The sequence below is a fragment of the Nerophis ophidion genome, linkage group LG02 (assembly GCF_033978795.1).
Source record: "Nerophis ophidion isolate RoL-2023_Sa linkage group LG02, RoL_Noph_v1.0, whole genome shotgun sequence".
NCBI classification, from domain to species: Eukaryota; Metazoa; Chordata; class Actinopteri; order Syngnathiformes; family Syngnathidae; genus Nerophis; species Nerophis ophidion.
In genome coordinates this window covers 4,431,149-4,455,774 of record NC_084612.1, presented here as the reverse complement: position 1 = coordinate 4,455,774, position 24,626 = coordinate 4,431,149, and the positions used below count along the sequence as shown (strand labels likewise).

At 40.2% G+C, this 24,626-nt stretch overlaps 1 protein-coding gene across 2 annotated transcripts in view; it reads right to left on the bottom strand.

Moving 5' to 3' along the window:
• LOC133536235 (leucine-rich repeat-containing protein 49) overlaps positions 1-24,626 on the bottom strand; it is a 98,598-nt gene extending 73,972 nt beyond the window's left edge. Inside the window, exons 1-8 of one of the 2 annotated variants that reach the window (XM_061876615.1) lie at positions 24,480-24,626; positions 19,653-19,733; positions 19,518-19,584; positions 17,035-17,175; positions 16,848-16,950; positions 13,122-13,325; positions 12,503-12,569; positions 4,383-4,526 (exon numbers count right to left, since the gene is read on the bottom strand). In XM_061876615.1, the coding sequence (XP_061732599.1) occupies positions 4,383-4,526; positions 12,503-12,569; positions 13,122-13,325; positions 16,848-16,950; positions 17,035-17,175; positions 19,518-19,584; positions 19,653-19,733; positions 24,480-24,593 (921 nt within the window). In that variant the 5' untranslated portion in view covers positions 24,594-24,626. Of the gene's footprint in view, positions 1-4,382; positions 4,527-12,502; positions 12,570-13,121; positions 13,326-16,847; positions 16,951-17,034; positions 17,176-19,517; positions 19,585-19,652; positions 19,734-23,318; positions 23,584-24,479 lie in introns of those variants that run through there. The other variant, XM_061876621.1, reaches the window with a different exon arrangement.

Here is a 24,626-nt window from a genome sequence, read left to right as displayed (position 1 = left end):
ACGCACGTTACTTTCACACCAACATTTAAATCACATGCCGAGGTAGATAGAGTTTTATTTGTTTATTTATTTTTATTTTTTATTTTTCCAAGATAGCGCCTCTGTAGTGTAGCTCTGTGCTTTTGTGTCATCCTTTTTGTTTTTCCCTCTTGTTTTCATGTCTTGTTATATATATATATATATTTATTTTTTTTTTGTTCCTTTTGGTCCGGGACCCTTTGGGATTGTGTGACAATGGGTGGCACTTTCGTGACTTCTGCCGTGCTTTTTTGTGGACTTCTGGATCTGCCTCCCGGTAGCCTTTTGGCCATGGAGACCAGCTGTTGGGTCTTTGCCAAACCAGAGTCAATTTGGAGAGACTGGAGGAGATGCGGCTGAAGAGACAGGGCTGTGGAGCTGGCGCTGAGCGCCGGGGCGGACAGTGTCTTGGCTGAAGGAGCAAGTATCGGACACCTCAGTCTCCTTGGACGTATCCTCGCTCATCCATGCGGACTGGACACTGGCCGAGAGTAGAGTCGGCTCTCTTAGTTGCCTTGTTGGGTCTGCTCCTGTCTCTAGCCATGCTCCCCCCACTCCAGCAGACGATGGCGTGGAACACCGCAGAGGCCACCCCAGTGTATATGTTTATTTTACTTTTTTTTCATAGCTGTATGTAGAAGTGGCTGGTTGCATTAGCTCTGCTCTTTTAATGTCTTTAATCTCCTTTGATTTCTTTCATGTTTGATGTTTCCCTCTTACACACATGGAAGAGGGATGTGTTTTATGGCTATGAGTTGTTTTTTCCCTTGACTTCAGTCTGGACCCCCTCTCCTTTTTTTTTGTTATATTTTATTTGAATTTATTTTATTTATTTATTTTTTCTCCCGTTCCCCCCACTTGTTTACCTGTATCTCACCTTTTTTGCAAGGGGCGCCAGACATTGGCAGACCCTGTAATGTTTGTCTGATCTTGAATGGGATTGGGCTGAAAATTTTAATTTCCCCTCGGGGATTAGTAAAGTATGTCTGATTCTGATGCTGATGTCTGATTCTGATAAAGCTCTGGAATGCTGACCTCCCATGATGATACTTCAAATGCAGCTTCTGATAAAAATTAACCGTTAAAGATTTTTGACTCAGCGCTTATTAGCTATTATAGCAATTAGAAATAATGTAAATATAAATAATCAATTGTCAGGTCAAACTGTCACCATGGTTAGCATTTTAATATAAGTGGATTTTATTTTTGTAAATTATCTAAATAATATGGTTATTAAAGTTAAGGATTTTTGTCATTTCTGATCATTTGTGAGGGCACCGAAGGGAGTTCTGTGTGTGCAGGCGTGCTGGCAGAGCATACAGGACAGCAGCTTGTCAATGTTGTTATTTTGGCTTCTTAATAAAGAGAAAGTTGATCCATCAACCCCTTGCTATTGTTTGTTTGAACTGTATAGAATTTCATATTGTCTTCGGCTGGAACCCATTATTCATAGTTACATTGTTTCTTGTGGAGAAGTTTGCTTCACTATACAAACCTTTCAGTTTTTCAATAACTTTTCAAATGTACTTCCTGTTTCCTCCCTTGAACCGGAAGCATGTTGCATTTCATCTACTATTCGTCCATAGCGTTTCTGCTTAGAAGAATTCTTCATTCATCACTCCAGGCAACGTTTGTAAGTTTTACAATAGAACTAAAACAATTCATAGTTACTAAACTGCCTTATGTGTGATGTCTGAAGGAAGGTTTTAATGCATATTTTTAGGTGCTATCGAAATGTAAGCAAGCTAGTGTTGTTAGCATTAGCGAATCTGCTAACACTTTTACAAGTGTCTGTGTTAGTATACTTAACTTACAATGGCATTCTTTTTGCATTGTTTCAGTTTCGTGAATTCACCAAAAATGTCACTGTGGAGTTAATGAGTCTGTTTAGCTGATTGGAGAGTTAGCTTCCGCTGGTAGTGGGTCAATAACGAGGACTTCGGTTTTGTTTGATTAGCAGTTTAACTGGAAACAATTAAGATATATAAATAAATATTTACAAAATATTTCGTATCTGTATATATTTGCGGCTTATGGTCCAGTGCGATTAATATATGTAAAAATATTTATTTCTTCAAAAATTTGGTAGGTTCGGCTTAAATACCCTCTTACAATGGTACTATTATTATTTTACTAAAAAAACGTTTGAAATATACGATGGTATAATATTTTAATAATTAGGTAGTATTAAAGTTGCTGACTCGTCTTTGCTCGGGATGGTCTTCTGCTGGCCCCACTATGGACTGGACTCTCACTATTATGCTAGATCCACTATGGACTGGACTCTCACTATTATGCTAGATCCACTCTGGACTGGACTTTAACAATATTATGTTAGATGACGTCCATTGCATCCGGTCTCCCCTAAAGGGGCAGGTCACCCACATCTGCGGTCCTCTCAAAGGTTTTTCATAGTCATTCACATTGACATCCCACTGGCTTGTGAGTTTTTCCTTGCCCTTATGTGGGCTCTGAACCGAGGATGTCGTTGTGGCTTGTGCAGCCCTTTGAGACACTAGCGATTTACATCTGTATAAATAAACATTGATTGATTGATGATTAAAGTTTAAAAGATATATAATTGCATGTATTTTCTAAGTCAAAATGGAAAGAAGAAATACATTTACTAAGAAAAGATACAATATTTTTTTGCTGGCCAGATCTGGCCCCCGGGCCTTGAGTTGGACGCCTGTGAGTTAGAGAGTCAACTAAGATTCTCCAGATCCACCTGTTCACTGTCATAAGCTTCAAGAAGGAAAAACGTGCTTGTTTACCCGTGTAGCAGCAGCAGCTTGGCAGCAGTGTGGAGCATTAATGACAGGGATCTGAAGAATCTGCCAGAGATGACACATTTTTCCCAGCCTCTTTCATCAACTGAAGCATCGGATTCGATAAACAGGACAGGAAGTGGTTCTTATGGAGACCGTCCAAAGCACAGTACACAATAAGTGAAGGGTTAAAGTTCCATACGTCGGATTCTACCCCAAAAATGCCAGAAAAGGGCTGTGGAGATTTCCATACAAAAGAAGGGACATGTTCTGATTTGTACTGGTTCTGTTTAGCAGATTAACAACTTTACTGAGGGAAGAAGAAGTGTTTCTTTGTTTGGAAGATCCAATTTCATGTGCCGAGCCAGGGAGACAATGTTAGGCTATTGGTCATGTCTCGCTGACTTGTAGCAACGGGACAGATTTGATTACACGTACAAAGTGATATAACAGAACAGCAGCCTCTAAGAAGGACACGCTCCAAAGGAACGATATGAAGATGAATGAAGTTTCTAGCAGATTTTATCGGGATGCACATGTCGCCAAAATACACAAGTACACCCCATTAGCATAGCGTCTCTTAGTATCTTGTACAAATTGGAGTACAATAAGCATACAGAAGGAAATATATGCCATGGTTTTAAATTAAGGCTGTATCAGAAACATTGCTATTACCGTCTGTGGCTGTAGGTAACTTCCAATAACTAGTGGCCTAGTGGTTAGAGTGTCCGCCCTGAGATCGGTAGGCCCGACCCCGCCCACTTCAACCTCCTCAAGCTGCTGTTTTTGAGGCATGTAAAAAAAAAAAGAACGCACTTTGTGTCTTCAATAATAAATATGGCAGGGCCATGTTTACATTTTTTCCATAACTTAAGTTGATTTATTTTGGAAAATGTTGTTACATTGTTTAATGCATCCAGCGGGGCATCGCAACAAAATTTGGTATATCCATCCATCCATCCATTTTCTACCGCTTATTCCCTTTTGGGGTCGCGGGGGGCGCTGGCGCCTATCTCAGCTACAATCGGGCGGAAGGCAGGGTACACCCTGGACAAGTCGCCACCTCATCGCAGGGCCAACACAGATAGACAGACAACATTTACGCTCACATTCACACACTAGGGCCAATTTAGTGTTGCCAATCAACCTATCCCCAGGTGCATGTCTTTGGAAGTGGGAGGAAGCCGGAGTACCCGGAGGGAACCCACGCATTCACGGGGAGAACATGCAAACTCCACACAGAAAGATCCCGAGCCTGGATTTGAACCCAGGACTGCAGGAACTTCGTATTGTGAGGCAGACGCACTAACCCCTCTGCCACCGTGAAATTTGGTATAATAATGTGTTAATTCCACGACTGTATATATCGGTATCGGTTGATATCGGAATCGGTAATTAAGAGTTGGACAATATCGAAATATCGGATATCGGCAAAAAAGCCATTATCGGAAATCTCAAGTTACATCCTTATTAATAAGGGCGGTTTTAATGCTTGCCGCTATCACAACATTGGTTCTGTTGCTGCCATGTTGTGCGATATACTTCTCAATAAATGACCGCCTGTTCAAGCTTTCTTCGAAAATGCAGAGTCCTCACCACCAATGAGATGCAGTTGTGTCGTAGGTTGAGTTCCGTTAAACAGTCCATGCCTTGTAGGTTCTCCACTTTGGAGATGTTGTTTCCTGCCAAGTTCAACACCTGCAGCTCCCTCAGGTGGTTCAGGTTCTCCATCTTGCAGATCTGCAGTCAGACAGAGGGTGCCATTAATCATTGCGCGAATGAGGTGATACCATAAAAGCACTGTGAATACCTTGAAGCTAGAAAACTACTTAAGAAGGGAAGCCCGTTCACAGTTTATGGCATAATACAAAGGAAGTAGCTGGGAGCCTTTAGTTTTCAGCCCTTTCCATTTACGATATGCATTTAGAATCCAAGTGTGGTTTACTCTGCAACGCCTGAGTGGGGTTATTAAGTTCAAAGACAGCAAAAGAGCGATCATTCGCCTCCATTAGTCTTAACTGTACAATGCCTTGCTAACAGCCTTAAACCTCCATTAGATGTGTTGTTTCGGCAGCGCGATGATGACAATACGTCATGTCACTCAGCGCGGCGCAGGCCACCATCGAGGCCAATGTTAACAAAAGCGAAAACCCAAGCAGTGTCACTCCACGAGTCACGCTGGCCAAGTGGAAGAAATAAAAGCATCGCTCATTCAAACATGTCAGGTCACATATAAAGCTGAGCTTGGGTCACTGAGGATGGAAGCGTTGCACAATACCAGAGAGCTCGACCTTTGCTACCGCTGCCATCTTGGGCCAGTTGTCACATAACAACAGGGTTTTTGCTTTGATATACAGAAATGCCCTAATTAACGCCTCTGCCGACTTATGTCTCCACGTAGTTGCCAGGTGTGTGGTATCAAAAAGAAAATGGCCACTGGGGTCTCGGGACACAAATAGGCATGAAACGATATAAAAAAATTTGTATCACTATAGCTGTATAGTTGAATGTGTTAAAAACAGAACGACACTGAAATCTTTTGTTTTTTTCTTTTTTTATTGCTTTTTTTCACAATTGTATTTTTTAAACAAAAAAAATAATACATTGAAAAATAAGTATTTTTCTTTTTCAGTGCAAAAGAGCTATAGTTTAGATTGGATTTAGAAAATGATTTTTATTCTATATTACCTTACAACAAAAGTAAATATCACCGGTCAGCAAAAACAAAAAAATATATAAAAAAACAGATGTTTTTTTCATATTCTGACACCGGAATGCTGTTTAAATAGGAGACTGTGGACTGGACCGTAGAAAAAACCAAACAGTGTGATGTTTTATCATATAGCGCTATCTTTATCTTTATATATATATATATATATATATATATATCGTTGAGGCTTGTGCAGCCCTTTGAGACACTTGTGATTTAGGGCTATATGAATAAACATTGATTGATTGATTGCTTTGCACGCATTATATGTATATATATACACACATTATATATATATATACATATATACACATATACATACATGTATATACACATATATACTGTAAAGGCATCCATCCATCCACCCATCCATTTTCTACCGCTTATTCCCTTTTGGGGTCGCGGGGGGCGCTGGCGCCTATCTCAGCTACAATCGGGCGGAAGGCGGGCTACACCCTGGACAAGTCGCCACCTCATCGCAGGGCCAACACAGATAGACAGACAACATTCACACTCACATTCACACACTAGGGCCAATTTAGTGTTGCCAATCAACCTATCCCCAGGTGCATGTCTTTGGAAGTGGGAGGAAGCTGGAGTACCCGGAGGGAACCCACGCATTCACGGGGAGAACATGCAAACTCCACACAGAAAGATCCAAATATAAATATATACACGTATATATATATATATATATATATATATATATATATATATATATATATATATATATATATATATGTCTTGATTGGATTATCCGGAGAATAGTGCTCAATACCGTGGTAGAGCGCAATATGTAGGTGTGGGAAAAAATCACAAGACTACTTCATCTCTACAGATCTGTTTCATGAGGGGTTCCCTCAATCATATATATATATATATATATATATATATATATATATATATATATATATATATATATATATATATATATATATATATATATATACATATATATATATTCATATATATATGATAAAACATCACTGTTTTGTCATATACATTTTTTTATTATTATTATTGCATTTTTAACATTACAGTGCAGAAATACAATTAAACACATGTCAAATGTTCTTTTTTTCGCTGCCAAAGAAGTAACCCACAAAAACTATGTATAATCTTTAGATATTTTTCAAATAAATTAAAATAGGCGTTGTAATGGCCTACTCAGTTTAGCCGTCCTTGAACACATCATAAAAACACCACTGGGTCATATATATCGATACCTCTGTTGTAAGAGAGCACAGCTTGTAGGTTCACTGTGCACAATTGAATAGCTTAGTTACTCAGACAGACATGTAGTTATTTAAGTGCAGGAAAGACGTTATGTCTGTTAGCATTTAAGCTAGCGAGCCTGCGCCAGTCTGTCAGTTTAAAAAATCGGAAAATTAGTTTATCAGAGTGCGTAATACGGTTTGGCAGCATGATTTCAATCGTTGCGATCGCCAGATGCAGAGACAAGAGGCAGCATGCAGACCGAAGTATTTCATTAAAAAACAAAGAGCTAGTGCAGCAGGGAAGTGCACAGGATGTAGAGAAAACAGGAAAGAAGGAGCACTGACACCAACTAAACTCATAAACACAGGAAAATATACAAAAGGAAAATCTGATAATTCGATAATTCTAATTTCAAAAAGTAATACTAACCGTCAAGAGTTTTTGTTCTGTGTATGGTTACATCCCTGTTAACAAATCTAATCTTTTGAACCAAGTGAAGTTCGTTCTACTTTGCACATGCACTTATAATTGGTGTATTCGTTCTGAAAAGGTTGTTTTAGGTAAATATCAAAGCATGGACATGTTTCAATGTTATTGAAAACACAACACGAGTACAATTATAGCCAATATTTAAGAATAATATGATATATTATATATGGTGTATTATATAGAATATAATACACCAATATATAACAATATTGGTGTACATTAGAAATATTAATATCCACATTTTATCTGTAATTTTTTTGCTAAAGATAAGAATTATAATGAGTCAGTTTTTTGAACGTATCTTTAAAAGGAACAGCTCCTCAAGAACCGGCTTCCTTCAAAGTGCCACATACCCTATTTTATCTATCCATCCATTTCCCGCTTGTCCCTTTTGGGGTCGTGGGGGGTCACTGGAGCCTATCTCAGCTGCATTCGGGCGTAAGGCGGAGTACACCCTGGACAAGTCACCACTTCATCGCAAATACCCCATTTTATTTCTGCTCAAAAACATTGGCATGAACAGCAGTGGCTGTAGGCAACCTCCTGACCATCATCACCACCCCTTTAAAATGTTGTCCCCTCAAGTGTTGGTATGAAATCACTACAGTTGTTTACAATGAGCACATCAGCTCTATTAATGCTGATTAAGCCATTTTTTCCTAACAGCCATTGCAACTCTGGTTCTGTTGCTGCTGTGTTGTGCAATGTACTTGTCTACAAATGAGCTTGAAGTCGAACAGAGTTTCGTTTTCACCTTCTCATGCACTCAAAATCTATTAAAGACGAGAATTGAAGTCTTTAATAAATAAATTATTCAAATATTGGTGGTGTAGTTTCAAATAAGCAAACATTTAATGAATGCACACGTATGAGACAAAGACCGCTAGCCCTGTCTGATGTGGCTGAAATTATTATTTATTTGGACTCTGGGCTTGTGTAAAGCGGCGCTACAAAGCAGGGAGGGCTCGGGGGCGCCTCTCTGAGGAGTTGCGTGGGCGGCATGTTGGCAAAGCGCTATTAAGACCAAGCGAGGTCCCTTACGTTTGATCTTGTTTATCGTTTTTTTGTTTTTTTTCTGGCCCTGTGCGGGAGCCACGCGCTACTGTGGAGGCGGCATGCAAAAGGACAACAGCTAAAAGGTGGTAGCTGAAATTAATAAGGGGCACAGTAATCATCCGCTGCAGGCGCCGTTTCTCACAACTGAGATCACAGCCTGTTGAAGGAATCAGGCTCGGATCGCTGGGAAAGTAGACGTGGGAGTCCACCTGAGACAAAACATGTTTGGTGTGAATCATGGGAACCAGAGATGAAATGTGGATTTCAGGAGTTGGTGGTTTGAAGGGATTAGATCAGAGGTGTCAAACTTATTTTAGATTGGGGGCCACATGGACAAAAATCTACTCCCAAGTGGGCCAGACTGGTAAAATCACGGCACGATAACATAAAAATAAAGACAACTTCAGATTGTTTTCTTTGTTTAAAAATAGAACAAGCACATTCTAAAATTGTACAAGTTTTTTTTTACACTTACATGTTGCGGTAAAAGTATTCTATCTTTATTTGTCGTTATTTATATTTTCTGAATAAATTATATGATAATGTTCATCAGTCAACTCATTGGTGTTCATTTTCAATCCATCAAAATAGAAAAAAATAGTTCTCGTTAATTCCCATGGAAAGTTGCCAACTTTGAATATTCCCGAAATTTTGCAACCCTAGAGAAGACGCAAGAAAGTGGAAAAAAAGAATGACCGAAATGGGACTTTTGGAATGAAAGACGCATGATGTCTATCTGTGTTGGCCTTGCGATGAGGTGGCGACTTGTCCAGGGTGTACCCCGCCTTCCGCCCGATTGTAGCTGAGATAGGCACCAGCGCCCCCCGCGACCACAAAAGGGAATAAGCGGTAGAACATGGATGGATGGATATATCAAAATCAAATTACAGTATGTTATTTATGTAGTTTGTTCATTTTCCTCAACTGATGTACTAACATAATGTGGTTTATTTTGTACATATGTAGAATCATCTACAAAGATATAGATAATTGCTATTGCGACATGCAGTGGACACATTTAGAACTGCTGTTTCTTTCATTCAAAAATTTCAAGTTAATCTTTATAGAAAAACCCCATTTCCATATGAGTTGGGAAATTGTGTTAGATGTAAATATAAGCGGAATACATTACAGGTTTTGGAAAAACATAAGCGAATCATCCAAACTGTTTACGACGCAAAGTTCAAAAGCCAGCATCTGGGATGGTATGGGGGTGCATTAGTGCCCAAGGCATGGGAAACTTACACATCTGTGAAGGCACCAATAATGCTGAAAGGTACATACAGGTTTTGGAACAACATATGCTGCCATGTAAGTGCCGTCTTTTTCACGGACGCCCCTGCTTATTTCAGCAAGACAATGCTAAGCCACATTCAGCATGTGTTACAACAGTGTGGCTTCGTAAAAAAAGAGTGCAGGTACTTTCCTGGCCCGCCTGCAGTTCAGACCTGTCTCCCATCAAAAATGTGTGGCGCATTACGAAGCGTAAAATACTACAGCGGAGACCCCGGACTGTTGAACGACTGAAGCTCTACATAAAACAATAATGGGAAAGAATTCCACTTTCAAAGCTTCAACAATTAGTTTCCTCAGTTCCTAAAAGTTTATTGAGTGTTGTTAAAAGAAAAGGGGATGTAACACAGTGGTGAACATGCCCTTTCCCAACTACTTGGGCACGTGTTGCAGCCATGAAATTCAAATTTATTATTATTTGCAAAAAAAATTATAAAGTTTATGAGTTTGAACTTTAAATATCTTGTCTTTGTAGTGCATTCAATTGAATATGGGTTGAAAAGGATTTATATTTACATCTAACACAATTTCCCAACTCATATGGAAACGGGGTTTGTACTTGACAAACTAATTCCCGGGCTGGATAAAACTTGTTCGCGGGCCTGATGACACCACGGGATTAGATGCATGATTTTTGCTACATCGCACCTCAAATATCACAACTTCACCACATAGTTTTTTTAAGCCTATTGTACTTGTTTTTGGCCTTAAGTGTTTTGGAACTAGAAAGTGGAAAAAACAAGTTGACTTTATATGCTTTTGTGTGTTTTATTGTTTTATTAAACAATATCCAATTGTATTTATAGTCCTCAAAGGATGTGGAAACATCGTTTGAACGTCATAAAATGCCACAAATTCGGTCAATCGTTTTGAATATTCTGCTCCGAATACTTTCAGCTATTTTTACTGACATCACGATAGTAACGCTTCTGCACTCTGACTATATTATCAGATCAGCCATGCTGAAAAAAAAACTAAAATTAGAAAGAGATGGGCTGTCGATCATTCAAAATCCTTATGTAAGACAAGAACACATATGCTTGGCTTTTCTTTTATGCATTGACAATGGTAAATAAATAGCTAACAATTGAGTCAAGGGTCCTCTGTTGCGATCATTATACTAAAAACATCCAGAAAGCGCCAACAATACTCCATTATTTACATGCTGGGACCTGAAAAGTAACCAAATATGAGTGATGTTATTATAAGCGCCAAGGCTTTGTCCTGGTTGAGCTGTATGATTATGTTGTGGCCATTAAAGGATATAGGGGCCATTTTGATATGTTTCACTTTCAAAACCAGTACAATAAATTTAAATGATATTTCTAAATATATTTTTTCAGGAAAAAAAACAGCCTGCATGTCAAGCTTTTGTTATTACATTACACCTGTTTGCTCTGGTATTGCATTTTTATAATGATACCGTTTAAAAAGTGAGCTCACTTTGGACACCACTCTGTTAAATACCATACATGAACCCCAATTTCGAGATGACAGAATTCAGCGATGCGAACATGAGCCCTCATGCTTAGAAAAGATTCTGCTGCGAACCCAGGTTGACCCTGCAATTTAGAGCACCACATCAACGTGGGGAGGTGGAATCCTCACTCCGGACGGATGAAACAAGAAAGCCACTCTTTTTCTTAAAGGGGAACATTATCACAATTTCAAAAGGGTTAAAAACAATAAAAATCAGTTCCCAGTGGCTTGTTTTATTTTTCGAAGTTTTTTTCAAAATTTTACACCTCCCGGAATATCCCTAAAAAAAGCTTTAAAGTTCTTGATTTTCGCTATTTGCGATGCGACCGTCCATTTCCCTGTGACGTCACACAGTGCTGCCAATACAAACAACATGGCGGTTACCACAGCAAGATATAGCGACATTAGCTCGGATTCAGACTCGGATTTCAGCGGTTTAAGCGATTCAACAGATTACGCATGTATTGAAACAGATGGTCGGAGTATGGAGGCAGATAGCGAAAACGAAATTGAAGAAGAAATTGAAGCTATTGAGCGAATAGCTATTGACGCTATTCGGCCATAGCATGGGTGTACCTAATGAAGAAGAAGAAATTGAAGCTATTGAGCGAATAGCTATTGACGCTATTCGGCCATAGCATGGTTGTACCTAATGAAGTGGCCCATAGCATGGCTGCCTTATTAGCATCGCCGGTAAAATGTGCAGACCAAACAATCAGGACTTTCGCATCTTGTGACACTGGAGCAACTTAAATCCGTCGATTGGTAAGTGTTTGTTTTGCATTAAAAGTGGGTGTATAGTTTCAAATGTACATACAGCTAGTGTAAATAGCATGTTTGCATCGATTAGCGTAGCATATTAGCATCGATTAGCTGGCAGTCATGCTGCAACCAAATATGTCTGATTAGCACATAAGTCAACAACATCAACAAAACTCACCTTTGTGATTTCGTTGACTTAATCGTTGCAAATGCATCTGCAGGTTATCCATACATCTCTGTGCCATGTCTGTCTTAGCATCGCCGGTCAAATGTGAAGACACTTTGGTACATTCAATGGGGGTCTGGCGGCAGATTTCTTGCCAGCGGTGCAACTTGAATCCCTCCCTGTTAGTGTTGTTACACCCTCCGACAACACACCGACGAGGCATGATGTCTCCAAGGTTCCAAAAAAAAGTCGAAAAAACGGAAAATAACAGAGCTGAGACCCGGTGTTTGTAATGTGAAAATGAATATGGCGGGTGTGTTACCTCGGTGACGTCACGGTCTGACGTCATCGCTAAAAGACCAATAAACAGAAAGGCGCTTAATTTGCCAAAATTCACCCATTTAGAGTTCGGAAATCGCTTAAAAAAATACATGGGTTTTTTTCTGCAACATCAAGGTATATGTTGACGCTTGCATAGGTTTGGTGATAATGTTCCCCTTTAAATGCCCCGACTGAACACAAGAGAAGAATATTGAATTGCACCTGATTGTGATGCAAATCCAGGATGTTGAGTTCATGTAGGCTATCCAGGCAGGATATTTTATGGATCCTGCAAAAGAAGAAGACACTACTTTACACATACTATTAAAGACACATTACAACAACAAACATATCTGTTATATATTATTACAACTAAATATTCTTATAACATAATATCTCACAGTTTTTTAACATTTTTAAGCCGTTGCTAATTCATTTTTTTTACGTCGTTCCGAATTCTCGTTTGTATTATTTTTTTTAATTAATTAAGAAACGTTTATGACAACTTTTTTCAAAACACAATATAGAATGTGAGATATTACAGAATAAAGAATACATTTGTCATTTGTTTTCACAACGGTCAAAAAAAAGTGGGACCTCAAAAATGTACTGTGGGACCCCATTTTATGACTTGATGGGGTCCATAGGCCGGTTGTAATACTAATCAAATATCATCCCAAGGGCCATAGATCATTCATTCCCGCAGGCCTTGACTTTGACAACCCCTGATCTACATCTTTAATCTCCATTTAAACCAGTGTGTGTGGCAGTGGGAGCAGGATGGTAAAGACACAACAATGTTGTAAAGGATCGCAGAAATTCTCATTATACAACCACAAACCTGTTATTCCCCAGATTGAGGATCCTGAGGGAGACGAGGGTTTCGATGCCGCTCATGTCCGAGATGTGGTTGTCGTACAAGTTGAGGACCACCAGCTGCTGCAGCAGCGACAGACGGCTGATGCTGGCGATCAGGTTGTGCTGCAGGTTGAGAACTTGCAGCTGGTCCATGACGCCGAGGTGAGGGCACTCTTGCAGACACCGCCTGGATGATTGAAGGGCAATTGAACTCTTAAGTGTTGAGGTATTGTAAGGCGCTCTGCTGCGTCCCAGTGGCAACATGCGGCATTGCAACAGACAGACAAGTAGGTAGGTCCGTATAGGTCAGGCCTGGGCAATTATTTGTACTTCTCCCGTCCAAAGGTAAAACCTAGTAATTCACTTCTAGCTGATTTTGAGAAAACAAAGGAAAACCAATCCATCTTGATGCTGTCTTACAAAGATCTACAAAGTCATCAAACGTGTAGATGTTTTCTTGAGCTTTCATTTTCTTGCCGATTGAGCCATGGATTGAATCTGCTCTCATGAACGTGTGCCCTTTCTCCAGATATTTTATCACAATCTCGGGTGGGCCCCATTCTGCGTTTGCATATTGGGCAAGAGCCGTGTATAGCGTCCAGTTTTTATTTTGACCTCCACAGTTATCTGCCCAAAAGAGTATGCAAGGGGAAGAATCAAGAACAATACATTTAATGAAGGTGCTTGCAACGTCCTGGGCCATCCATCCATCCATCCATTTCCTACCGTTTATTCCCTTTTGGGGTCGCGGGGGGGCGCTGGCGCCTATCTCAGCTACAATCGGGCGGAAGGCGGGATACACCCTGGACAAGTCGCCACCTCATCGCAGGGCCAATACAGATAGACAGACAACATTCACACTCACATTCACACACTAGGGCCAATTTAGTGTTGCCAATCAACCTATCCCCAGGTGCATGTCTTTGGAAGTGGGAGGAAGCCGGAGTACCCGGAGGGAACCCACGCATTCACGGGGAGAACATGCAAACTCCACACAGAAAGATCCCGAGCCTGGATTTGAACCCAGGACTGCAGGAACTTCGTATTGTGAGGCAGACGCACTAACCCCTCTTCCACCGTGAAGCCCCGTCCTGGGCCAATCTTCCAAATATCCCCTCGTGCCATAATATCACATAATCAGGTTGACCGTCGGCCCCCATTCGTGCAAATGTCTCATTAAAGACAATAAGGCGACTGACAAAGAAGCTCCGATTGGTCCCTTGAGATACTAGGTTTTTCTGTTGTATCTACGCGGTTATGTGGTAGTTGCTAGGTCCTGCCATGCGCGTAACAGCTTACTTACGGAACAAATTACAATATCGCATACACTAATGTAAAGCATATCACCTAGGAACTCCAAAATTATTATCAGCTCAGTTTTGACCAAAATTGAGTTACTGGGTTTTGCCTTTGGGCGGGAGACTTGAGGGGGCCAAATTTTGAGAAAAAAAATTAATCTGGGGGCCGGTATATATATTTTTAGGAACACTAATAAATAACCTAACAATAATGCCTGATTGAATGCTAAAAACGTTATGACAGACCGCATTAAAAAAAAGAATGGAATTGTACATGTTTTTACTGAATGAGACACCTAGAATGTACATAAAGATAAAGATATGGGATTTATAATATTAACTATGAATGATAAAACACTGAATATTGACAACATATTAAACATCACAACCCTTATCGATCGACATCATTTACAACCAACAAAAATGCAACAAACACAGCAAAATATGAACGCAAAACTTTAAAAACAAACTAAAAAAAAACACCTACAATCAGATACATCCGATACATCACTAAGCTTTAGAACTTTGTTGTAAAAAAATCTCCTTCTGCGTCTGTCCCTGATACGCTCAAATCAGGCTAGTCGCTCTGGAAATACTGTGGAAACGCTCCCCACCCACCTCGTCTGAGCTGCTGTGACTTAGAATACCATAGTAACTAGTACCGTATTTTTCGGAGTATAACTCGCACCTGACAAAAATGCATAATAAAGAAGGAAAAAAAACATATATAAGTCGCGCTGGAGTATAAGTCGCATTTTTGGGGAAAATGTATTTGATAAAACCCAACACCAAGAATAGACATTTGAAAGGCAATTTAAAATAAATAAAGAATAGTGAACAACAGGCTGAATACGTTATATGACGCATAAATAACCAACTGAGAAGGTGCCTGGTATGTTAACGTAACATATTATGCTAAGAGTCATTCAAATAACTATAACATATAGAACATGCTATACGTTTACCAAACAATCTGTCACTTCTAATTGCTAAATGCGATGAAATCTTATATGTCTAGTCCAGGAGTAGGGAACCTATGGCTCTAGAGCCAGATGTGGCTCTTTTGATGACTGCATCTGGCTCCCAGATCAATCTTAGCTGACATTGCTTAACACGATAAGTAATGAATAATTCCACTGGTAATCACAGTGTTAAAATTAACGTTCAAATTATAAAGCATTCTCATGCATTTGAATCCAACCATCCGTTTTCTATCGCACCTGTTCAAGATGTCGCATTAATGGTAAGAAGTACTCATCTGTATACTCTAGCCTTTAAATAGACCTCCTTTTTAGACCAGTTGATCTGCCGCTTCTTTACTTTCTCCTATGTCCCCCCCTCCCTTGTGGAGGGGGTCCGGTCCGATGACCATGGATGAAGTACTGACTGTCCAGAGTCGAGACCCAGGATGGACCGCTCGTCGGGACCCAGGATGGACCGCTCGCCTGTATCGGTTGGGGACATCTCTACGCTGCTGATCCGCTTGAGATGGTTTCCTGTGGACGGGACTCTCACTGCTGTCTTGGAGCCACTATGGATTGAACTTTCACAGTATCATGTTAGACCCGCTCGACATCCATTGCTTTCGGTCCCCTAGAGGGGGGGGGTTGCCCACATCTGAGGTCCTCTCCAAGGTTTCTCATAGTCAGCATTGTCACTGGCGTCCCACTGAATGTGAATTCTCCCTGCCCACTGGGTGTGAGTTTTCCTTGCCCTTTTGTGGGTTCTTCCGAGGATGTTGTAGTCGTAATGATTTGTGCAGTCCTTTGAGACATTTGTGATTTGGGGCTATATAAATAAACATTGATTGATTGATTGAAGTATTATATTTATTATTGGTTAACTTTAGAAAAACAATGTTATTAAAAAGAATAAGAGACCTATTATACTCTAAAAATGTTGGTCTTACTTAAAAATGCACGCATTCAGTTGCATTCAGTGTTAAAAAAATGTATGTGGCTCTCACGGAAATACATTTTGAAATATTCGGCTTTCATGGCTCCCTCAGCCAAAAAGGTTCCCGACCCCTGGTCTAGTCTCTTACGTGAATGAGCTAAATAATATTATTAGATATTTTACGGTAATGTGTTAATAATTTCACACATAAGTCGATCCTGAGTATAAGTCGCACCCCTGGCCAAACTATGAAAAAAACTGCGACTTATAGTCCGAAAAATACGGTACATCATGCAAAAGCACAGATTCCAAACACTGAAATGCTTTGTATAGTTCAAGACTTACGGTTATTTGAAAAAAATCACTGCACATCACAATGGTAGCTATACTGTATGTTTCCATCTTAACGATCGAAAAAAAATGATTTGGGAATGTCCGGCGGGCCAGATTGAAATACTTAACGCCTCGGGCCTTAATTTACACAGGTCTGATATAGGTGCAAAGACAAATGACACCTGTCCAGGTCAATGCGTTGAAAATTGGATAGAGCGCCGTCCCAATGGAAGTGAATGAGGGGGAACCCAGATGTGGCGTTGGAATGACACGCTGCGGACACACCTGGCATGCACACAAACACACAATCAACACAAGTAAAGGAAGAAAAACATGCATTTGTGTGCTCATTTGCTTCAGGCTGTGTACCCGCTGGCTTGGGGGGGAGTGAGGCGTGGCGGCAGTGCCTTGCGTCCGCACTGTGAGTGGGCCTGCTGTGTTGGTGGCGGCCGTCATTTCCTGTAAATGAGAATGCGGGCAACCCGCAGGGGGCGCCGCCTTGCAGTGGCTCTGGAGAGTAAATCATAATGGGGTGAAACAAAAAATGCATTCCCTTTTATTACTTATCTAATGGCAGCAAACAGTGGTAAGGTTTCTATTGCGGGCGAGCTCTTTGTGTCTACATTTCTTAAAAATACCATTATTAAATAATACTGTATACAAACCCCGTTTCCATATGAGTTGAGAAATTGTGTTAGATGTAAATATAAACGGAATACAATGATTTGCAAATAATTTTCAACCCATATTCAGTTGAATATGCTACAAAGACAACATATTTGATGTTAAAACTGATAAACATTTTTTTTTGTTGCAAATAATCATTAACTTTAGAATTTCATGCCAGCAACATGTGACAAAGAAGTTGGGAAAGGTGGCAATACATACTGATAAAGTTGAGAATGCTCATCAAACACTTATTTGGAACATCCCACAGGTGTGCAGGCTAATTGGGAACGGTGGGTGCCATGATTAGGTATAAAGTAGCTTCCGTGAAATGCTAAGTACTTCACAAACAAGGATGGGGCGAGGGTCACCAATTTGTAAGCAAATTGTCGAACAGTTTTAGAACAACATTTCTCAACGAGCTATTGCAAGGAATTTAGGGATTTTACCATCTACGGTCCGTAAAATCATCAAAAGGTTTAGAGAATCTGGAGAAATCACTGCACGTAAGCGATGATATTACGAACCGTTGATCCCTCAGGTGGTATTGCATCTAAAAAAGACATCAGTGTGTAAAGGATATCACCACATGGGCTCAGGAACACTTCATAAAACCACTGTCCGTAACTACAGTTTGTCGCTACATCTGTGAGTGCAAGTTAAAACTCTGCTCTGCAAAGCAAAACCCATTTATCAACCACACCCAGGAACGCCGCCGGCTTCGCTGGGCCCGAGTTCATCTAAGATGGACTGATGCGAAGTGGAAAAGTGTTCTGTAGTCTGACGAGTCCACATTTCAAATTATATTTGGAAACTGTGGACGTGGTGTCCTCCGGAACAAAGAGGAAAATAACCATCCGGATCGTTATCGGCGCAAAGTTCAAAAGCCAGCATCTGTGATGGTATGGGGGTGTATTAGTGCCCAAGGCATGGGTAACTTACACATCTGCGATGGCACCATTAATGCTGAAAGGTCCATACAGGTTTTGGAGCAACATATGTTGTCATCCAAGCAACGTTATCATGTGCGCCCCAGCTTATTTCAGCAAGACAATGCCAAGCCACGTGTTACAACAGCGTGGTTTCGTAATAAAAGAGTGCGGGAACCTTCCTGGCCCGCCTGAAGTCCAGACCTGTCTCCCATCGAAAATGTGTGGCGCATTAAGAAGCGTAAAATACGACAGCGGAGACCCCGGACTGTTGAACGACTAAAGCACTACATAAAAAAAGAATGGGAAAGAATTCCACTTTCAAAGTTCCAACAATTAGTTTCCTCAGTTCCCAAACGTTTATTGAGTGTTGTTATAAGAAAAGGTGATGTAACACAGTGGTGAACATGCCCTTTCCCAACTACTTTGGCACGTGTTGCAGCCATGAAATTCTAAGTTAATTATTGTTTGCAAAAAAAATGTAATTTATGAGTTTGAACATCAAATATATTGTCTTTGTAGTGCATTCAACTGAATATGGGTTGAAAAGGATTTGCAAATCATTGTATTTCGTTTATATTTACATTTAACACAATTTCCCAGCTCATATGTAAACGGGGTTTGTAGTCAAACAGAGAACAATGGTAGGTATAAAAACAAAACCCTATTTATTATTAGCCATCCGGACTGAATTTATGCTGGAGAGGAGTGATAATTTAGTGTGTGGCCACAACAATTCATAAAGCAGTATGTTGAATGATGCGGACACGTTTGTTACTGGATACTTTCTAACTTTTACCTTGGAGACTTTGTTTTGGTAAGTAACATGCAACTGTAAGTATTTAATACGTGTTTATATAGACAAAGTTGGTGTTTATACTGGAATATTGTTCAATTAAGACACTTACTGCGAATACCTAGCTTGTGTGCTATTGTGTTCTTAGCTGTTGTGAAGCTGCTAGCTCTTAGTAGCCTATAGCCTAGCATGTATCCCTTTTATGAAGGACTTCACTAAAATACAAGAAAAGACTAACCTTGTGAGCTTATTGGAGGATATTTAGCTGATAATTGGTTCATTATTGTATATATATTAGTAAAGCTTGCAAAAGGTTTACAAAATCTTATTTAGCTATGTTAGGGCATTCAAATATTTAAAAAAAAAAATGCTCTTTGTGTGACGCAGTGCTGCTGTGCGTCGCTGCCAACTACAACCACAATAATGTTCATGCATTATTCGAGTGTGCAGACAGGACTTACCTGGAAGAGGAGGATTTATTGCTGTGACAATCAGGCAGGGGTCCTTTAAAAAATCATGAGAGGTAACCTGTATAGTATAATATAATTGAATCAGCCTTTGACAACTGGAAGTAAACAATAATTTAACATCCAAACCGGTGTATTCCATCTCGCCAGGCACTGGCCTCTCTCCGGGAGCGATCTGACCGTCTTCAGGCGCAAATTGCAACTGTTGACCTGCAGGAAGAGAGTTGACAATTGTCATTAAACTGGTCAAACAATGCAATGAAGCCCAGCAACTGTGGGTTATTTAATCTACGCTGTAGATAAATCATTTATTGTTTCCACATCAAGGTCATGGTAATAATTTATGGTCTCATAGTATGAATCTTTCGTTCACTTGCACTCATATTAATAAGAAAAAAAACACATACCATCTACTAATAAATCCATTTTTCTGTAATGACCGTTTATGTAATGACATTATACATCACTCTGGACTAGGGTGTTAAATAGTTGACAAAACACAACCAAACAATTAAACAAGGCGACACGGTAAAGAATCTGGGTATTGTCTTCGACCCAACTCTCTCCTTTGAGGCACACATTAAAAGCGTTACTAAAACGGCCTTCTTTCATCTCCGTAATATCGCTAAAATTCGCTCCATTCTGTCCACTAAAGACGCTGAGATCATTATCCATGCGTTTGTTACGTCTCGCCTCGATTACTGTAACGTATTATTTTCGGGTCTCCCCGTGTCTAGCATTAAAAGATTACAGTTGGTACAAAATGCGGCTGCTAGACTTTTGACAAGAACAAGAAAGTTTGATCACATTACGCCTGTACTGGCTCACCTGCACTGGCTTCCTGTGCACTTAAGATGTGACTTTAAGGTTTTACTACTTACGTATAAAATACTACACGGTCTAGCTCCATCCTATCTTGCCGATTGTATTGTACCATATGTCCCGGCAAGAAATCTGCGTTCAAAGGACTCCGGCTTGTTAGTGATTCCCAAAGCCCAAAAAAAGTCTGCGGGCTATAGAGCGTTTTCCGTTCGGGCTCCAGTACTCTGGAATGCCCTCCCGGTAACAGTTGGAGATGCTACCTCAGTAGAAGCATTTAAGTCTCACCTTAAAACTCATTTGTATACTGTAACCTTTAAATAGACTCCCTTTTTAGACCAGTTGATCTGCTGTTTCTTTTCTTTTTCTTCTATGTCCCACTCTCCCCTGTGGAGGGGGTCCAGTCCGATCCGGTGGCCATGTACTGCTTGCCTGTGTATCGGCTGGGGACATCTCTGCGCTGCTGATCCGCCTCCGCTTGGGATGGTTTCCTGCTGGCTCCGCTGTGAACGGGACTCTCGCTGCTGTGTTGGATCCGCTTTGGACTGGACTCTCGCGACTGTGTTGGATCCATTGTGGATTGAACTTTCACAGTATCATGTTAGACCCGCTCAACATCCATTGCTTTCCTCCTCTCTAAGGTTCTCATAGTCATTATTGTCACAGACGTCCCACTGGATCATTACTGTCACCGATGTCCCACTGGGTGTGAGTTTTCCTTGCCCTTATGTGGGCCTACCGAGGATGTCGTGGTGGTTTGTGCAGCCCTTTGAGACACTAGTGATTTAGGGCTATAAAAGTAAACATTGATTGATTGATTGATTGATAGTCAGTTAGAGATGTGATGTTTACGAATGAATCCAAGTTTTTTAACGGCTCTTTTAAGTGAATGATGAGAATCGTTTTTGTATGCGCATGCAAATTTAGCGTCGACAATTGACAGCTCTGCCCAACTGGCAACTGGACTAGAAAATTAGCCAGATTTAAAGGATATTTAGCAGCTTTTGGCTAAACCTTTTTTTTTTTTTTTTTAAATAAATAAAAAAATTCAGATAAAAATATAGAAATATATAAAAAGTAGTATTATTTTCTACCTCTATGCATTTTTAATTGTAATAATTTCATTTAAATTCACTTTGCGGGTTCATTATTTTAAAGCAGGCATGTCAAAGTTGTTTTAATAGAGTTATGGTTGCTCTCAGAGGGCCGCTTCTAATACTGAATAATATATCAACATAAATATCTACCTGTACAATACATGTTCATAATTGCCAATGCATTTGGTTAGAATCTATTTTTGCATACACTGTTAAAAAATGCCAGCTAAGTCTCCAGAATTTTACCAGTTTTAGTCTAAAAACAGTGTACAATTTGATGGGTAACTTACAATGAAATTATAACATAAGCAGATATTGAAGTATCCATCCATCCATCCATCCATCCATCCATCCATTTCTACCCCTTGTCCCTTTTGGGGTCGCTGGAGCCTATCTCAGCTGCATTCGGGTGGTAGGCGGGGTATACCCTGGACAAGTCGCCACGTCATCGCAGGGCCGATATTGAATTTTTTTTTAATTATTATTATTATTTTAACGAATGTTTTGGAATGTATGGAAATGTAATATTTTGCTGCGTTATTCAATACAATTAAAGTTTAAAAGATATGAAATTGCGTGCAGTACATATTATTTTTAAATATCAAAATGGAAAGAACAAATACCATTTTAGCTCGGTCGGTAGAGTGGCCGTGCCAGCAACTTGAGGGTTGCAGGTTCGATTCCCGCTTCTGCCAACCTAGTCACTGCCGTTGTGTCCTTGGGCAAGACACTTTACCCACCTGCTTCCAGTGCCACCCACACTGGTTTGAATGTAACTTAGCTATTGGGTTTCACTATGTGAAGCGCTTTGAGTCACTTTAGAAAAATCGCTATATAAATATAATTCACTTCACTTCACTAGTAAGAAAAGATTAAGTACTTTGTTAACTCATATTATTTCCAGGCGTTCACGGGCCACATAAAATGATGTAGTGGGCCTGGTCTGGCCCCCGGGCCCTAAGTTTGACACCCGTGTTTTAAAAGGGACGTTTTTATTTTGTCTTCATTTTTAACATTTTTGTTTTTATTTACACTTTTTATATTCGTAATGCATTTTATTCTAATTCATTATTTGTGTACTGCGATGAGGTGGCGACTTGTCCAGGGTGTAACCTGCCTTCCACCCGATTGTAGCTGAGATAGGCACCAGCACCCCCCGCAACACCAAAGGGAATAAGCGGTAGAAAATGGATGGATGTGTACTTTTTATATTGTTAAAATGCTTCACATTTTTTTTAGATGAGGTGGAAATTCTAACTAGTGATGTCATTTCCAAAACATAGAAGTCTTATGGAATGTTTACAATAATATACAGTAATATTAGCGTAAATTCAATAAATATTATCCACGGCTAACATATAACTGATATTATTGATTGTGTCCTTGATTAAAACAAAAAAAAAACTGTAAAAAAAAAAAAAAAAAGTCCCTTTCAAAGAGTCATACATACATACATACATACATTTTCTACCGGTTGTCATACATCCAATCCCTATTGTGAGTCAAGATCGGCGATACTACACATTTTGGTATCGACAATAATACAATGTAACATCGACAATAATACTTTCCTGGCATCGGCAGGTCGATATTGGGCTTGATCCGCCCATATTTTACTTTTATTTCAATATGTAAAACCCCACATGAATAATTAATATGTATACAAACATAGGTACGAGTATCAAAATCTACATATTAATTATAATTAAACGTAAATAGTTCAAATTGTATTTCAAATGTTAACCCATTTGCGCATGCGCGTAAACTCGGGTGCAACTTTTGACGGACTTCGACAACTTTTACATACTTTTTAAAAAAAGTCTAGCAAGCCTAGCAAAACGTCCAAATGAAACATTTAATGACTAAACGGCGAACAAACCGTGGGGGTGAGAAACAGGACGTTGCCATTGCTTCTGTTTGCTTGCTTTTTTTTCCGGGTCCGCTCCGACTCCATTGAGTGACTTTAGCCGCCGCTCGTTAGCAACAGCATCGAACAACAACAACAACAAAAGCTCGCCAATGTTCGAGTTGTCGCTTCGAAAATCGACCCTTGTCGGTTATTTGCTTCTCTTCAGGCGCTTTAAAACTTCCACGGAGGACGAGGCATTAAAAAAAAAAGGTTCCGTTTCCATAACAACCACAGCGTTGCTCGGCAACGCTCACTTCCGGTGTTTGCAAAAAGGCCTCCCGTAAGGAAACTGACACTAGGATGGTTTATCTTGCCCCAGAATCTGCTTTCCATTAAATGGGCCGCCTGCTAGCGTGATGAAATGTCTTGTTTTAAAAATACGGAACAAAAACAGTTTGTTCGCCTTTTTCTTGATGTATTTTAGGCTACTTACTGCATTCTGTGAGGTTAAAAGATATATGAGATTTACTTATTTAAACGGGGATAGCAGGTCCATTCTATGTGTCATACTTGATCATTTCGTGATATTGCCATATTTTTGCTGAAAGGATTTAGTAGAGAACATCGACGATAAAGTTCGCAACTTTTGGTCGCTAATAAAGCCTTCGATGTGCGCGTGACGTCACGGGTTGTAGGGCTCCTCACATTGTTTAGAATCATGGCCACCAGCAGCGAGAGCGATTCGGACCGAGAAAGCGACGATTTCCCCATTAATTTGAGTGAGGATGAAAGATTTGTGGATGAGGAAAGTTAGATCCATCCATCCATCCATTTTCTACCGCTTATTCCCTTTCGGGGTTGCGGGGGGCGCTGGCGCCTATCTCAGCTACAATCAGGCGGAAGGCGGGGTACACCCTGGACAAGTTGCCACCTCATTGCAGGGCCAACACAGATAGACAGACAACATTCACACTCACATTCACACACTAGGGCCAATTTAGTGTTGCCAATCAACCTATCCCCAGGTGCATGTCTTTGGAAAGTTAGAGTGAAGCACTAAAAAAAAAGAAAAAAAAAGGCGACGGCAGTGGGAGCGATTCAGATACTAGACACATTTACTAAGATAATTCTGGAAAATCCCTTATCTGCTTATTGTGTTACTAGTGTTTTAGTGAGATTATAAAGTCATACCTGAAAGTCGGAGGGGTGTGGTGACCGCCAGTGTCTCTGACGGAAGCCATGGAGGAGCCAAGAAAGTCGCAGCTGCCTCTTTGTCAGCTGCTGCAGGACGCAAGCTCCGCTCATGTCTCCGGTAAGAGCCGACTTATTACCACCATT